The sequence below is a fragment of the Nicotiana tomentosiformis genome, chromosome 12 (genome assembly GCF_000390325.3).
Source record: "Nicotiana tomentosiformis chromosome 12, ASM39032v3, whole genome shotgun sequence".
NCBI lineage: Eukaryota > Viridiplantae > Streptophyta > Magnoliopsida > Solanales > Solanaceae > Nicotiana > Nicotiana tomentosiformis.
In genome coordinates this window covers 56,350,877-56,369,929 of record NC_090823.1, presented here as the reverse complement: position 1 = coordinate 56,369,929, position 19,053 = coordinate 56,350,877, and the positions used below count along the sequence as shown (strand labels likewise).

The following is a 19,053-nucleotide window of genomic DNA, read 5'->3' as shown; positions in this document are numbered from 1 at the left end:
AACCATGGTGAATCATGGGGACCGCATTGCAGGCCTTGAAGAGATGGTTGACATTTTAAGACCCATCGTGAATATGGTACTTGAGCTAAGAACCACTATAGTGCAAAGGTTGGACGACCTGGACCGCAGGATGTGGAAGGCCGAAAGTGACATAGCGAACATCAATCGCGACTCAAAAGGAGACCGGTAAATGGCAGCCACAGAGGCAGCCAAAGTTTTTGGTAAATTTGAGGGCCTCTAACAGGAGCGGATAAAGGATTTAGCCTATAGGGCACAACAGGCAGACATGGTGACTACCATGCAAAAAACCATAGACAACTTGACAGGCCAGCCCAATGTTGTCAACATTGCACTACAAGGCCTACTTCGAGGAGGCGAAAACCAAATCGAGGGTGTTGTAAACCTCGCCTCTGTGCCACAAAAGCTGAAGATTTATGAGCCAAAATCATACAAAGGAGCTCGGAATGCCAAGAAAGTGGAGAACTTCATCTTCGACATCGAACAATACATCGATGACATGGGGGAGTTAAAAGAGGCAAAAACGGTAGCAATTGCTGCCATGTATCTTCAAGGTGATGCTAAACTTTGGTGGCGGGTGAAATACGAAGCCATCATGGCAGGTGAAGATACTATCGAGACATGGGAAAAACTGAAGGAAGCCATATGCCTACAGTTCTTCCGCAAAAATGTTGAGTACAATGCGCGGAGAAAGCTACAAGTGCTCCACCAGACCAAGTCATTACGGGATTACATGTGGGAATTCTCCGAGTTCATGCTGAACATACGGGATATGGGGGACAAAGACAGACTCTTCACATTCCTGAAAGGTTTGAAACTATATGCCTATATGGAGCTGCAAAGACAAAGGGTAGACATTTTACCCAAGGTTATCCAAGCAACTGAATGCCTTGGGGACTATCAGGTGGAAGCTCAGAAGGATAGGCCTCAACCGCCTGTCTGTGGAGGATAAAAGGGCGTCAGCCTAGCAATGGTGGCCCTAGTAGAAGTGGAGCAGATTAGAGTGCAACCAAATCTAAAGCTCCTTCCTTAGGTAGCAATAGTGTTGCGTCTCAAAACAACAATCGGGGGAGGAAGCCCCCTTTAGGATGTTTTCATTGCGGTGGGCCACATTGGAACAATGAGTTCCCACATGCACAAATGAATGCCCATCAAACTTTTGATGATGGAACAGATGAAGACACAGATGATGCTGACCAGACAGAACCAATACGTGCCTTCAACGCACTTGTTTGTTCCATTTCTGAGGCCTTAGCGGGAACTAGTGCTGGTTTTCGTAAGAAGAAGGACCCATGACCAACCACCAAGAAAGGAAACAATAAGGCGGATGAGGGGACTCCTCTTAAATAATAGAAGATCTTGATGTTCGTCGAAATAAAAGTTAATGGCAAGCCCATTCGGGTGATGATAGACACGAACGCTATTCACAACTACTTAGCCTCAACTCAGGTAGGGCTGAGGTCGTGTCAAGGCTATCAACTCACCACCTCAGCCAGTGGGTGGAATAGCCAAAGAAGTGCCAGTGAAGCTTGGGGTTTATGAAGGAAAAATCAACTTGCACGTGGTGATCATAGATGACTTCGAGTTGATAGTTGGGTTAGCATTCACGAGGCAGACCATCACCATTTATGTACTTATGTTGACATGCTACTAATGATGGGAGCAAACGGGGCCAAGCCCTATATTATCACATGTACAACCATAAAGATGGCCGCTGAGAACATCTCGGTGTTGTAGTTGAAGAGGGAGTCAAAAGACATGAACCTACGTTCCTGGCTACCCTCTGTATTGAAGATATAGTACACTCTTCGGGTCTTATTCCTACACCCAAGAAGGAGCTGCTAAATGAGTTTTAAGACGTCATGCCAAAGCAACTCCTGCCTAGGCGCATCATGGACCATAAGATTGAGTTGGTTCGGGTGTGAAGCCACTTTCCCGGGCACCTTATAGAATGTCATAAATCGAACTCACCGAGCTTCAGAGACAGTTGACGAAAATTCTAGACACGGGGATCATTGTGCCCTCCAAGTCCCCTTATGGGTCCCTTGTGTTATTCCAAAAGAATCAAGATGGCACCCTACGACTCTGTGTGGATCATTGTGCCCTCCGTGAAGAACAAGTACCCTATCCCTCTAATGGTAGACTTGTTCGATAGATTGGGTGGTTCTACAGTGTTCACCAAAATAGACCTGAAGACAGGTTACTGGCAAGTCTGAATTGCTGAGGGAGATGGACTCAAGACGACCTGTGTGACAAGATATGGTTCGTATGACTTTCTGGTCATGCCATTCGGTTTGACTAATGCTCTAGCCACATTTTTCATCCTGATGAACTAAGTCTTTCGAGTACATTGACGTATTCGTAGTGGTCTACTTGGATGACATTGGGGTATATAGCAAAACATTGGAGGAACACCTAGAGTATCTACGAAAGGTACTAGCCTGACTACGGGAGCACAAATTATATCTGAAACTATCCAGGTGCTCATTTGCCCAAAAGTAGATTGACTTCCTCGGACATGTCATCGATGAAGGGCGGAAAGAGATGGACCAATAGAAGATTCAGGCTATCACAGATTGGTCACTGCCTAAGGATATCCACGCCTAGAGGGCGTTCCTTGTCCTATGAAACTTTTATCTGCGATTTGTGAAAAATTACTCTCTCATTGTAGTGCCATTAATAGAACTCCTAAAGAATGTCATGCCTTGGGATTGGGGTACCAGCGAGCGGAAGCCTTCAACACATTGAATGCGGCTATGTCTAGTAGCCCAGTCTTGGCCCTTCCTGATTTGGCCAAGAAATTAGAAGTACAAATGGATGCCTCTAACTATGCTTTGGGCAGAGTCTTACTACAAGAGGGGCACCCAGTTAAGTTAGAGAGTCGGAAGTTGAAGGATGCAGAACGACGCTATGCTGCCCACGAAAATGAATTATTGATTGGCGTCCATTGCTTATGCCTTTGGAGGAACTATTTGCTGGGAAACTTGTTCGTGGTCAAGACAGACAACACAGCTGTTAGCTATTTCATGACCCAGCCAAAGTTGAATGGCCGCCAGGCCAGGTAGCAGAAACTCTTAGCAGAATATCACTTCAAGTTAGAGTACTGAAGTGGGAAGATTAACCAAATTACTGATGCGCTCAATCGGAGGGCTGACTTAGCATCGGTGTTCCTACTCACCACCCTAAGGGGGAGCGAAGTGGCCACCACTATAAGATACCAGATACAATATCTACTCCCAAAGGATCCCGCTGCACAATATTTGGTCTATTTGGTTTTACCAGGCAAGACTCTCCTGTTCTACATGGAAGATGGGTTCCTGAAGGTAAAAAGGAACCAACTTTATGTTCCTAAAGGAGGAGATGTGCAAAGGAATCTTCTGATGGAATGCCATGATACTCTATGGGCCAGCCACCCAGGTGAAGAACACGCCATGTCGTTGTTGCCCCGTGCTTATTATTGGCCTCAAATGGCTAATGATGTTTCTTAGTATGTGAAGACTTTCCTATTATACCAGAAATACAAGTCAGACCGCTTGACACAAGCGAGACTTTTGGAGCCATTGCCTATTCAAAAGAGACCTTGGGAAAACATTTAACTGTATTTCATCACTAGATTGCCCAAGGTCAGAGGTCTTACAACTATCTTAGTTGCGGTAGATCAGTTTTCCAAGTATGCTACATTTATAGAAGCCACACAATATAAATCAGTAGAAGATACAACTCAACTCTTTTTCTCTCATGTTGTAAAATATAGGGTCTGCCTAAAGATATCATTAGTGATAGCGACTCTCGCTTCACTAGCAACTTTTGGACTTGGCTCTTTAAGTGCCTCGGGTCCAAATTGAGCCACAGTTCAAGTTTCCCATCCACAATCTGATGGCCAGACAGAGCGGTTCAATGGCATGCTAGAGGAATATCTCTGCCATTTTGTTACTGAATCGCAGAAGAATTGGGTGAAGCTTCTGGATGCTGCTCAACTGTGTTTCAGTTCATAAAAGAGCTCTAGCACAAACAAAATCACTTTTGAAATTGTTATCGGACAACAACCTCTACTCCCACACACTGTGAATCCCCCAAACATGTAGAAATCTCCTCGACCTGCTAGCTTATCGAAGGAATGGAAGCAAAATTTGGAGATAGTGCAGAGCTATCTTGTCAAAGCCCAAAAGCGGATGAAGAAGCGTGCTGATGAAGATCGTCGCTTTGTTGCATATCAAGTAGGAGACAAAGTGACGGTTAAAATCCCTAAGCGATACTTATTTGGAGGGGTCCATGACCTTTGCCTATTGCAAAAATACATTGGACCCTTGTTCATTGAGAAGCACATAGGAAACATTGCATACCGAGTGGATACCCCAGCCAGGTGGAAGATTCATCTAGTCTTCCATGTCAGCCTTCTAAAACCTTTTCAAGAAGACAAGGAGGATTCTTCACTGAGGCAACTCATAATACCCAGTATTCGAGGCCCTAATTCAACAAGGAAAAGGCGTGTAGAAGCTATTCTCGATGATAGAGTGGTTCATGCTTCAAGGAAAGATCACCAAGAGTTCTTGGTGAAATAGCAGGGCTATGATGTAGAGAAGAATATTTGGGAGAGGGGAACAAATAGAAAAGCCTACAAGAGCGCCGAGGATATCTCCAACTCAGGTGGGGGAGAATTTCATGAGCGGCTTTCGAGCCATGCCCCATGACCCGTTGGACGCGCCCCATGGCATCCCGGCAAGCCTCCCAGTTCCTAGCGCCATGGACGGCCCCGTGGTCTTGGCCGCGCTAAGTGACAAGCGTGCCTGTGCCTATGTCGCTCCACCGATAGCCCTCGCCAGAGCCCAGCTGCAGGAAGATGCCATCAATACCGCACGCGCAGACTCTGATGCTAAAGACAAGGTTGCTGCCAACGGACCTCCTTCTACCTTGTAAGAATCTAAGTCCTTTTCATTGTAAATATAGAGTAGTTTTATTTCATATATTTCCATTATGTCTCTCTATATTAGTTAGGTCAAGTCCTGTAACTTTAGTTTATTTTTTTTAGCATTATTAGGGGAAATCAAGCAATCAAACTTTCTAGCAAGCAAACAATTCTCTGTACTAGTGTCTCTCCCCCTCGACACTATGTTGCTTTTCTGTAATAGCTTTCATTAATACAATCAAGCATTCTTTCATTATCAATTCTCTTTTATGTTCTCTCAAATTATCTTGACATTGGTTTTCTCGTACGGCACTGACAGTCTCGTCTAGCATATATAGGGGACCCAGTTGGCGGGGAGTAACTGCACGGATATCTGTTGCTTAGCCTTACGTCGCCCTTCCAAGGAATCACAAAAAGGTGACGCGTAACATAATACATGTTCATTTGACGTGAATTGATATGTGATAATAATATAGGTCATATTTTAAATTATTAAAAAATACATAAAATGGTAATTTCCCAAATTTAGTCGCAGTTTTGGAGATTGTGATTTTAACGGTCTCCGATTGATCTAAAATTCGGTATGTCTATCAGAAACAACCTAGTGATCAATACTTACTACTATACAATAAAAAAGTTAATTTAGCATTTTAGAAATGTTTAAATGGGGTTTTGAGCATTTTTTGAATTATGGAACTTAATCTTCACAGAAACTTTCGTGGTTGTGATACGGTGGTGATAGGAATTAACCCCTATGGTCTCAACTATCTATTTATAGTGAGATAATAAATTTGTTGACTTCAGGTCTTTCTCCATATTCGATAAATTTAATATGAACTCACTTGGTATAGTTACTAGTTATTGATAACCTATATTGACTTTCTATCTAGGTTTAAAGGTTGAATCAACTTTGTGATTAAAATGCAATAATCATTAAGTGGTGATAGAAATATATTTCTATGGTCTTCCACTATTAATTTCAAGTGAGTAATAAATTTACGTGTTGACTTTAGGTCTTCCTCCATATCGGATAAATTTATTTTAAGCTTACTAGGTGAAATACCCGTAATAAATATCATGTACTTACTCTTTATTTATAACGACCCGATCGGTCATTTTGAGTATTTTCACTCAGTTTGGTGGTTTGAGGTCATGAGTAGCTTCATATAGTGTAATATAACTTGTGTGTATCATCGGTTTTAATTTTCAGGTGATTCGGGATTGACTGGGAAGAATGATTCTCAACTAGGAAGCTTTAAGATTAGAAGAGTTGACCAAGTTTGACTTATATGTATTTGACCTCAGATCGGAGTTTTGATAGTTTTGTTAGGTCCGGATGGTGATTTTGGGCTTGGACGTAGGCTCGGATTTGCATTTGGATGTTGTTAGAGGGTTTCTGCACTATTTGATGAAAGTTGGCAATTTGAAGGTTTGCAAGGTTCATAAGTTTGACCGGTTGTTGAATTTGATGATATCAAGTTCGGATTATTGTTCCGGTAGATGGAATAGATTCATTATATCATTTGGAACTTGTGTGCAAAATTTGAGGTCATTCCGAGTTGATTTGATATGGTTAAGAACAAGTTTTGAAAGTTAAAAGTTCAAAAGTTCATAATGTTTGATTTGAGGTGCGATTCGTGGTTTCGATGTTGTTATGTGTAATTTGAGGCCTCGAGTAGGTCCCTGTTATATTTTGGGACTGTTGGCATGTTCGGACGGGGTTTCGAGGGGTTCGGGTGAGTTTCAAATCATTTTGGAACATGTTGGAACATGTTGGTTTGTGGTATGATCTGGTGTGGTCGCACCTGCGGAGCTCTTGGCGCAGGTGCGATGTCCGCATGTGCGGACAAGTGATCGCATAAGCAAAAAAGGGCTGAGTTTGGGACCTCCATAGATGCCAGATTTGGGGCGCATCTAGGGCAGCATAGAAGCATTGTTTCGGGGCACAGAAGCGAGAAGGAGAGCAGAAACTTGTTTTGTGTCGTACCTGTGATGTCGGAGAAACGGACTGCTTTCCGCAGGAGCGAGGGGTTGGGCCTTCAGTGTTTTTTCGTAGAATCATAGAGATGTTGCATAAGAGGCTATTGGTTCGCATATGCGAAAGTGCCTCGGTAGAATGTACTTAATTCGAAGGGTTAATTCATTTTATCACATATTGAGTTGGGAACTCGGTTTTGGGCGATTTTGGAGACGACTTTCACCACATGGATTGGGGTAAGTATTTTTAACTCGGTTTTGATTATATTCCATGATTCTATCTTTGATTTTGGTATTTGATTGATGATTTTAAGAGAGAAACTGGGGTTTTTATCTAAACTTTTCTGAAGTGAATATTTGAGATTTGAACATCGATTCAGAGTGGGAATTGGGTGAAATTAGTGTGGTTGGACTCGTATTCGAATGGGTTGTTGGAAGTTTTGAGTTTTGTCGGGTTCCGAGGTGCAGGCCTAGGTAGACATTTATGTTGACTTTTAGTTTTTTATTAAAGATTCGACCTTTATCGCTCGGGTTTGTTTCGTAAGGCATTATTTGATGTTTTTGAGTTGCCGAGCAAGATTATTACTCCACCTTCAATGAAATTCTTGCAGTAAAAAATGGAATCAAGAAATTCAATTTTTTCCTAATTCACATAGAATTTCTAATAGAAATGGATATGAATGCCTTCCCAAAGAAGATCCAAATAAATGCAAAGATTATTCCTAATCCTCAGATTCTCAGATGGGCCCAATGGTTCTCCCCATACAAGTTTCAAGTCAAGCACCTGAAAGGAAAGGATAATATTCTCGCAGATTTTCTGTCTCGACCGGAAGAATTCTCAAAGAGATTTTCCCGAGCAAAACTGAAGTCAAAGCAAAAGCTAATCAGCCACATCTTTCCCGTCGGTCTTTGGATGGAAAACTGCAGTACGATTTACCTGAGTACCTAACCCTTGCTTAAATTTCTTCCAAAAGTTAGTTGTGAACGGTGCTTCCCGATCTGCGATAATAGAAATTGAAGTGCCATGCAACCTGACTATTTCCTTGATATACAACTGAGCATACTGTTCTGCTATGTCGGTAGCCTTAGCAGGTAAGAAGTGTGTTGATTTCGTGAGTCGGTCCACAATTACCCAAATCGAGTCAAACGTGCGAGGTGTGCGAGGTAGTCTTACCACAAAGTCCATATTAATCATCTCCCACTTCCACATTGGGATCTTTATGTTCTGTACCAACCCTCCCGGCCTTTGGTGTTCGGCCTTCACTTGCTGACAATTTGGACATATTGCCACAAAGTTTGCTACATTCCTCTTCATATCATTCCACCAGTAGACTTCCTTAAGATCATGGTACATCTTTATAGAGCCCGGGTGCATGGAATACCTAGAAGTGTGAGTCTCGGTCATGATTCTATCTCGTAGACCATCTACATTTGGTATACATAGTCACCCTTGGTTTCTTAATATACCAGCATCCATGCCAAGCGAAAAGGCCATGGTCTTATGTTTGTGAATCCCATCCTTCAATTGTACCAAAAATGAGTCATTGTATTGCTTTTCCTTGACTTCCACAAAAAGAGATGATTCATCCCTATTTTGCACAATCACTCCTCCTTCACTAGAATCCGCAAGACGAACTCCCAAACTAGCCAACCGATGAACCTCCTTGGCCAATGACCTTTGATATGCCTCCAAGTGAGCCAAACTACCCATAGATTTCCGGCTAAGAGCATCCTCCATAACATTAGCCTTCCCCGGATGATATAGCATATCGATGTCGTAAACCTTGAGTAGCTCAAGCCATATTCTCTGCCTCAGATTCAATTCCTTCTGTTTGAAAATATATTGAAGACTCTTATGGTCCGCGAATATATCCACATGGATCCCATACAAATAATGACGCCAAATATGCAATGCAAAGACCACCGCTGCAAGCTCTAAGTCATGTGTTTAATAGTTCTTTTCATGATTCTTGAGTTTCCTAGAAGCATAAGCTATCACCTTGTCATGTTGCATTAATACAGACTTAAGTCCGATTCTTGAAGCATCACAATATACCACAAACCCATTTGTACCTTTTGGTAGGGTCAACACCAGTGCCGTAGTCCATCTTGATTTCAACTCCTGGAAGCTTCTTTCACAAGCATCTGAACATTGGAAGTTAATCGCCTTCGGCGTCAATTTAGTCAACGGAGAGGAAAGAGTAGAGAACCCCTCCACAAACTTCCTATAATATCCTGCTAGGCCTAAGAAACTGGGAATCTTTGTCAGGGCAGTTGGTCTAGGCCAATTCTTCACAGCTGCAATCTTCTGAGGATCCACCTCAATTCCTACTCTGGAGATGACATCACCCAAGAACGTGAAAAATTCAAGCCACAATTCACATTTCGAAAACTTCGCATACAACTTGTGCTGATATAGGGTCTGTAGAACTGCCCTAAGGTGATCGGCATAGTCCTCTCGACTTCGTGAATATACCAGAATATTGTCAATGAACACTATCACAAAAGAGTCAAGAAAAGGCTTGAAGACTCGATTCATAAGGTCCATCAAAGTTGCCGGGGCATTTGTTAGCCCAAAAGACATTACCATAAATTCAAAGTGCCCATACGGGGTCCTGAAAGTTGTTCTCGGAATATCCTGCTCCCTGATCTTCGATTGGTGGTACCCAGATCGTAACTCAATCTTGGAGAAATACTTAGTACCCTACAATTGGTCAAACAAATCATCGATCCTTGGCAGCGGGTATTTATTCTTGATCGTGACCTTGTTGAGCTGCCGATAGTCAATACACATTCTTAGCGACCATCCTTCTTTCTTACAAATAGAAGCGGTGCACCCCTAGGAGACACACTCGGCCGGATGAAACCATTCTCTAACAAATCTTTCAATTGTTCCTTTAGCTCCTTCAATTCTACTGGTGCCATTCTGTAGGGCGGAATAGATATAGGCTACGTGCCTGGCATCACATCAATCCCAAAATCAATCTCCCTGTCGGGCGGGATCCCATGGAGCTCATCCGGAAAGACCTCCAAAAATTCATTGACAATAGGCACAGACTCAAGCGTAGGTGTCTCAGCATCGGTGTCCGTAACCCAGACCAATTGGTAGATACACCCTCTGTTAATCATCTTTGAGGATTTAAGGTAAAAAATAAACCTACCCTTTGGCGCCACATCATCCCCTTTCCATTCAATCACTGACTCATTTGGAAATTCAAACATAACGGTCCTCATTCGACAGTCAAGCTTGGCAAAACATGAATAAAGCCAATCCATCCCCAATTCAATGAGATTGACCATGGTGTCCCGACCACGCACCATGATAACACAATCCCAATAATCCCATGCGGCCACAATAGATTCACCAACCGGAGTAGATACAGAGAACGGCTCATAGAGCTATTCCAGTTTTATCCCAAATTCCATAGCAACATAGGGAGTGACATATGACAAAGTGGAACCGGGATTAATAAGAGCATACACATCATGAGATTGGACAGTCAATATACTTGTGACAACACCTAGAGAAGCCTCTGAATCCTGACACCTCCGCATAGCATAAAATCTGTGCACCACCCCTAGCTGCACCACGCCCTGCAGGTGCTGGGGTGCCTCGAGCTAGAGGAGGTGCTGTAGACGTAGTAGCTGCAGAACTAGCTGGCTGCGCCGCACCTCTGCCCATGATCCGGTGGGACAAGCAGCAAGCCCTCTGAATATGACCCCTCACACCGCACTCGTAGCATATAGTTAGGTCCATGAAGCAGACCCCAAATTGCATCCTCCCACACTTAGGGCATGGGGGCCTCCGCTGCTGCTGGAATCTTCCTCCACACCGACCCTACTAGTGGGATCCCCTGTTGCCCCGACTGGGCCCCGATGGTGGTGCATTGACTGAAGAATGATCAAAAGACTGGGATGGCCCTGATGACCCTCCCCTGAATGCTGGCCTACCACCACCACCACCAGAAGAACCACCGAAATTGCCCGCAGATCGGGCCTTACTGTTGCTCTCCTGCTCCATTCTATTCTTCAGCTTGCGGGTCTCTATGGCTTGAGAAAATGCCACCATCTTACCATAGTTCATATCACAATTCAAGGAAACTGTAGCGACCTCATTAATAATCAAGTGGCTAAGACCCTACACAAACCGGCGCACTCTAGCCTCCATAGTGGGCAACATGTAGATGGTATATTTGGACAGGCACGCGAATCTCATATGATACTCCCACATACTCATGCTACCTTGCTTCAGGCTCTCAAACTATGTGGCATGGGTTGCCTTAGTCTCGGCAGGCAAGAAATGATCAATGAAAGCATCGGCAAACTCACTTCAGCTCGCCGGAGGGCTCCCCTCCTCTCAGGACTCCTCCCACATCTCAAACCAAGAAGGCCAACTTTTCAGGCGGTAGGAGGCCAACTCTTCTCCCTCTGTCTCAGTAGCACGCATAACTCAGAGGGTCTTGTGCATCTCGTCAATAAAATCCCAGGTGTCCTCCTTCGGATCAGTACCTGTGAACACAGGAGGGTCCAACTGGAGAAACCTGTTCACCCTAGAACTAGCGAAATCCCTTGGCTGACTAGAAAAAGTGGGTGCAACATTTGATCTCTGGGCCAGGGAGGCCACTATCTGAGCCAACATCTGTATGGCTCCCCTAAGTTCCCCATCAGATACACTGGGACCAGAAGCTGGAGCTGGAGGTGGAACTGGAATATCAGTTATAGGGACCGTTGCACCCTCAGTAGGTGTGGGAACTGGTGCAGTCTGAGCAGGAATAGTAGATTCAGGCGGTGTAGTAATTGGGGAAATATTCTCACCCCTCGGGTGCTCACTCTCATCATCAAATATAGAATTAACCGCTACTCCTGGGGTGACATTGGATCCTTGGCCATTTTCTTGCTTTCTTCCTAGGCTCAATGTACTGAAAGCTAGAGCAAAGCATCAGTTAAAGGAGGAACAATCTTACAATCAGCTTTATCGCACGATCGAGAACATTAAAGAAGGGTATTATTCCTAAATTCCCAAGTACCCTCCTAATTATAGATGTGGTCGACAACACACTGATAAGAAGGACTCTACTAGACACGGCTCCGAGACATCCTAGGACACTTTAAAACCTTATGCTCTGATACCAAGTTTGTCACGCCCCGACCTCAGGGAGCGCGACCGGCGCTCAACAGAGAAACCCTGACCTAGGAAGTATGTACAGTGCCTTATACCCAACTCACCCATGAATAAAGAGAAGAATACATTTCATTAATTACATAGTAAGAGGTCATGCGAGTAACGCTAGTTCATTTCCATTAGTTACGTCATTAACAAGTCTCCAAAATAGTACATTGTACAATCATAGTTAAAGTGGAACAAATGCTACGATTACAGCATTTTTAGTTTAACCTTCCCAAAAATAGATACAACCCATACTATGTCTACGGAGCCTTTAACAGAAACAAAAGAGTACTATGACAGTGCCGGAAACAAGGCCCCGGCTATACCTCAAAACACTATGTATATGGAACAAGAGATACAGGACCCCGGAATGAAGTGGGGCTCACCAAGACAACTGAGGAGAGGATGTGCTGTTATCACTGATCAATACCACTTGCTATGGAACCACCTGCATCTATTAAAGATGCAGCGCCCCCGGAAAAGGGATGTTAGTACATATAGAATAGTACTAGTATGCAAAACTAAACACCCTCTTAGTAGAACGAGTAACAGTAAAAAGAGAATCAAACATGAAATCAATAAGAGACTTAAACAGTACCAAGGTGTCATGTTAGGGGAAAGGTAAATTTCAAGTTAGTTTTAGTAATTTAATTTGGGAGATCTTTAGCACCGATACACCATGTTTAGTACAGAGTCCGGTCTCAGCCTGACCGGCTAAGCCGTCTCACCCCGATACATACACTCAAAAAACCATCATGTGAGTGGCATGGCATCTGATCTTAGCCCAATCGGCTAAGCCGTCTCACCACAATGCCATGTGGGTCGACATCACATCACATTTCGCTAGAAATAATCTTATCCCATTTAAGGGGAAACATCTCAACACACTAATCTCGTCCTACATAAGGGGAAACAGTCTCATCACATTAATATGGGGATTTACCCATCAATCACTCCTAAACCAGCACGTGTAGTTTCGGGGTTAGGTTGTTCCGCCCTACCCTTCCTCGGTGGCTAAACGATACTCCCAAGGCATTTATTATTAGAAGTATTTAACACTCATTTTATATTCTTTTACATGTCATTCATTTTATTGGCACCATTTGCCATAACGTAATATCATTCTTGGCATGCTGGTTGTATTTCATAATTCATGCTCACTATTTCACTTTCAAACATCATCACGGATTTTCAACAACAAACATTTCTATTCAAGACTTTAAGCACGCATTTGAGCAATTTTGGGTCTTAGGCACATGTGATTTCTTACACAATTGACATGATAGCTTTCATTAGAATTACATTCTAAATCATAACATAATAACACACAGCCCATACTTAAACCACATTCTCAACAGTGACTCAACATAACAAGAATCTTTGGAATACATATTGAGCGCATATTTATTTTGACACAAGGCTTATTTGGGACAATCAATTTATAATGAACATCACGGTACTTACAAGGATATTATGAGGTGCAATTCTAAGACAAGAGTTTAGCCAACATACCTTGATTTGAGCATTCCTTAATTCACTATACAGTCCCGGAATCCTAGCAACTTTTATCTATTTAGAGATATAGCAAAATTGAACATAAATTAGGAAGGAGTTTATGTTTCCAACTCATGTGAGTATTTTATCAAACACTAGGTGGGCATTATTGTTACTGGCTACTCCTATGGAGGATTTCCTTCACCCCACAACCAAAAGTCTACCCATTTGAGTTCAACTACCTTCCCACAACTCATGAATGTGCATGCATGCATAAAAAACAACGCTCATCCTCAAAACCTTCCTCCCTATTACCTATTCCCAAACAAAATTTCGTAATTGAGAGATAGGGCTAGAATCTTACCTCTTGGTTGAAGGCCTTGTAATCTTTCTTGTTGAATTTCAAAGCTTGAACAAGATTTTGGAGGAGCAATTAGCTTAGGGACTTCACCTCTCTCTCTAGGGCACTCCCTCTCTCTAAAAATACCACATAACCCCTTTAGAAATGGTCCGTTACGATGTTCAAGGTCGCTGCAATATTGGACTGCTGGAGTATCGTCATCTGTTGGTTAGATTTGATCTCTACAATCATTATGTTTAGTTCTTATCAAGATCAACTGGATATGTCAAGGCAAAAGGTGATGAACTCTTTTTTAGAACTTTTCCATGGACGTTAGGATTCAATCCAAAAGAGGAAATGTCTATGGCAGTGGTATGGATCTCGTTTCCAGGTTTGCCGCCTAATTTTTTCGCGAAGAGGTCGTTAATGTCTATAGCTTCAGCTGTGGGTAAATCTCTTGCTATGGACAAGGCAACACAAGAAAGAACAAGACCTAGTGCAGTGAGGTTGAAGGTTATACTTGATCTTTTGGACAAACATCCTAAAAAGGTTAAGCTACTTATTGTGGACAGAATTTCGGGTAAAACTATCGTGCATTACCAGGAGGTGGTGTATGATAATATTCCTAAATATTGAACTTATTGCAAGCATCAAGGACATGATGAAAAGGTTTGCCGAGTGATGAAGGAACAAGCAAGAAAGGAGGTGATGGCAGAGGAAGTAACAGTTGGCAGTAATCTGCCGATCGTGGAGGTGATCAATACTGAGAAGTTACAAGGGGATGCTAGAGATTATTTGAATGCTAAAAGAGATTGCCAAAGTGCTGTGGAAACAGCAGCAAAAGACGCCAGTAATGGGCAGCAGCAGGTACTGAAGATGCAACCTAATGAAGTTCAAAATGGTATGGCTAATGCAGGGCATGATCGTGAAGGGGTTATGAGTACTGTTGTTGGTGTGATTGACAATACAGCAGCACCACATGATACATATGCAGTTGTGTCTATAGAGGATGTATTAAAGTTGGACAAGGGGCCACCTAAACCTTCAAGAGATGTTCCTGCCTCTACTATTTTTGCAAGAATGTATCTAGCTACTGCTGGTGCAATGCAGGATGCTGCTGATCGAGCAAAATATAGTATGGTACCTGGTGATCGAAATTCAGTGGGGCAAGATAAGATAGGTGTAGGGGAAGTAGATTCTGCTACTACTACAGATGCTAAGGGTAAAGAGAATAAAACATCTCCTGATGCATTGCAAGACGCTGCTGATCACACTTCTGTTAGTGCACAACATGTGAATGGAACAATTGATAGGGCAGCTGGAGATCTAATTACGGTGGGAAAGGATAAGCTTGATGTTGGGGCTGTTTCCTCAGGTGGTAAGGTTGGTATTGAGGCTAAACACACTCAAGTACCAGCTGGAGGGGAGCAGCTAACGATTGCCAAACAGACCTCTGATAGAGATGCTACTGCCCAGAATTTAGGGGTTATAAAAGATGGGTATAAGGGCAGATTAATGGAAGCTGGAACTGGGGATACAGTGGAGGATGCTAAGGGTGTTAATACCAGTAAAAAGAAAGAAGTTTGGAATGTGGTAACTGCTGAAAAATCATCTTCTAAGAAGTTTGAGGCATCGAGGTATGCAGCTTCAACAGGCACTAAGTTGGGGAATGTAGAGACTAAACAACTTCAAGGTTCAGCTAGAATTGTGCAGGAAGCAAATGTGGAATTTAAACATACTATTTCTGTGAAACAAATGGTGAATCAACATACTCCTACGCAAGCTCATTCATTGGGTACAAGTGCAGGGCAGGTTCTTGATAATACAGTGCATTCAACTAATGCTCCAAGAAAATCAGATACAAAGGGTAACAACTACACAGGGGTGACTATATCACCTAGCAAGAAGCAATCTCTAGTCATTCAAAATAAGATTGTACCGTCAACGACAATTGGGATTTCGAATTGTTTCGACACTTTAACAAATAAAGACGAGCAAGCTATAAATGGGTCAGACAATGAGGAGCAATAGATTGATGATGAGATAAAACAAATCATGGATACAGAAGGCACTACAACGAGTGAAAATAAGCAGAAAATCGCACTTGTGAGGCAAATCAAGAACATGCTGCAGTTACTCCTACAATGCAAATTTCCAACCAGGAGCTGGCTAAAATGGTAATGGATGCACCTGCAGCTATGATAATGAACACAACTACAAAGATTAATGCACCTCTAGTCACGCTGAATACTTCAGTCTTTGAAATACCATCCCAATAGATGGAGTCTTTTGGTGAACATGCTGATGATTCTGGATTGCAGCTAATCTCAACGGGCAACAACCAACAGTCAAATGCAGGTATGATCTCACTCTTTCAAGCATCAATAAATGATATAACAGGCTATAAGGAGCAACAAGGAGAGACGAGTGCACTGACAGCTAATGAAAAGATTTGGGCTGACCAAGTTGAGGAGGAGGAATACGATTCTGCATAAATGTATTTAGGTACTAATGAATATGCAGCAGCACTATTACCTGCCATCCCACGATCAAAGGAAGCACTAGAAAAGGTACAAAAAGAGCAGGTTTCTATCTCAACATCAACCGCTCCAGAGAGGAGAGGTTTGAGTCCAAACGCAATTGTATTTGTACCTTCGGGACAGCAACATAAGACAAATAATTCAGCAGATTCAAAGGAGATCCAAATTTCATCCTCGAACATGGCAGCAGCTACTGGAATTAGCACTTCAATAACCGCAACATACAATTTGACTCCAACAAATATCATCAACGCTCTTGTTTCACATGATATGGAAACATTGAGTGGTCTTGATAATCAGAGGAAAGATCAAATAGCACTGTCGAATGAGTACAGACATATTGACGATTTTGGGATGCATATGGGTCAAGATTTTTATGAAGAAGGAGAACATGATGCACTACTGGATGCCACCTTCAACATTATAGCTAGGGAGGGAGATCTTTCACCAAGAAGGATCCAACAAATACAAGAAGAAGGCACCAGGAAGGCATCATAGTTGGGACGACAAAGCAACACAAGAGATTGTCATTAGGAAACTTCCAATGAGAAATGCAAAGCAAAAGGCAGTTGTACCTATGACCTCTAAAAGGTCAAATAGGTCAAAGAGAAAATGATAAAGTTTGAAGAATTTTTGAAGACGGTGGAAGAGGAAGCCAATGAGCTACAAATTGTAGAGTTCACAAGGTTGAAGAAAGAGGGGCAAGACTCAATTTTTTACATTGTTTTACTTTATCACTTTTTAAGTATCATCAATTGTAATATCATCACAGAGTATGTTATAAACTCTGTGATGGTCATACAGTACCTAGTTCTTTCCAGTTCTTTTTTTCTTCATGTTTGTTAGTAGATGAGGTTTATTATGCCTCAATAGGATCCGAAGGTAAGGTCTAGCACAGTATGTGTGTGCTTATATGCTATGCCTTTGGGAAGACCCAAGCGGCTGTCAGGTTATATGCCCTCATGAGACTTGCCGGTAGCTACACCATGATCCTCTACATGAGGCTGCCATCTTAAGGCAATAAAGGCGCAGAGGAGTGAATATATAGCCAAGGCCTAAAGGCAACACTACTATAGATTTTGGCCCCCTTACTTGTACTCTCCCGTTGTGGTTTTTCTTTTCTTTTGTTATTAATAAAATAGCTACTAGGCAACCCGCCTAGTAGTCTATTTGCCAAAAAAAAAGGTCCGTTACGTCTAATTATCGAGATAGGGTCGGGTTAAAAAGTTAGAAAAATGAAGCCCCGATGCATATATGCGTACTCATAACGCTTTTGCGGTCCGCACAATGGGCCGCATAATGGCCCTCCGGAACTTGGCACCCCTGCCTCACTCTGTAATCGGTCTGCGGTCTGGAGACCTATTTTGCGATCGCATAATGTGCTGCAGAACTGCCCTCCGGAATTATTTTGTGTTGGGTATGCGATGGGTTATGCGGCCGCATAATGGACCAAACATTTGCCCAGATTTCTGCCTCATTCTGTGTAAGATCTGTGATTCGCAGATCCGTTTTGCGATCGCAGAATGGGCCGCAGAAATGCCCTGCACTTCCAAATTTTTTTTTCAACTCCCCAACACACTGTTCAACCCAAAAAGTCCATAACCCCGGAATTATCAACGCATAAGTCTACTTCGGCAGCACGAAACCCCGGGTTTTAGGTAAAATTTTACGGGGCCTTACAATATATATATATATATATATATATATATATATATATATATATATATATATATATATATATATATATATATAGATTGAATGCAGTATGAATTTTATTATTTAGTTTTTTGACTTATTATGATCTATTAATTGTTTTATATCTTAACTCCACAATGACTTCATGCAATTTGTCATATTACTTGTTAAAATTTTCTTTGATAGTGATAAGACATTAATTTAAAGGATGCAATATATGTACCTTTTGTTAGAAGGGAATTAATTACGGTTTTTAGGAAAAATAAGATGGATATTTGGTTTATTTTTCGAATAACTCTTGCGTTATGGAGCTTGATAAATATTTTATCTCTTGTGGTACATGAATGTATGACCTTATTATTAATTAATATCTCTCCTGAACAGAACAATATTGGTCTACCTCATCAAATAGTAAATGTTCTTCGAAATTGAGTATAACTTATCTGTGCACTTCTGTCTAAGCCATATTTATCTGTATAGGATTTCAAGTTGCTCAAGGATGGACCTTAAGATTCATTAAAAATAGAAGCACTACCAACTAGTCGATCCTGTCTAGAAGGAAAATTGACTAAAGGATGTTTCCTTTCAAAAGGAAATAAAGTTGGTGATAAGTTCGAATGAATCCATTCGGATTTGTATGGTTCAATGAACATACTGGGAAAAGATAGTTTTGAGTATTTTTGTAACGTTCATAAATGATTACTTAAAATATTAATATATTTATTTGATGCACTGTAAGTCTAACTGATCTGAGAAATTCAAGGTTTTTAAGACTTGAAATGGAGAAGCACCAGGGAAACATATTATGTTATTGCGAGTTATTTGTAGTGACACCTCTCTAAAGAGTTCTTTTGTTACTTATCAGAATAATGGATTACATCTCAATTTTCTACACTAGAAACTCCATAATAGAGTG

The 19,053-nt window shown here is 42.0% G+C and overlaps 1 protein-coding gene across 1 annotated transcript; it reads left to right on the top strand.

The window, feature by feature from the left end:
- The first annotated feature begins 286 nt into the window (after nucleotides 1-286).
- LOC138902678 (uncharacterized) lies at nucleotides 287-970 on the top strand. The gene has a single exon (XM_070190566.1). It carries the CDS (start codon nucleotides 287-289, stop codon nucleotides 968-970), a length of 684 nt encoding a protein of 227 aa, XP_070046667.1.
- Nucleotides 971-19,053: the final 18,083 nt, after the last annotated feature.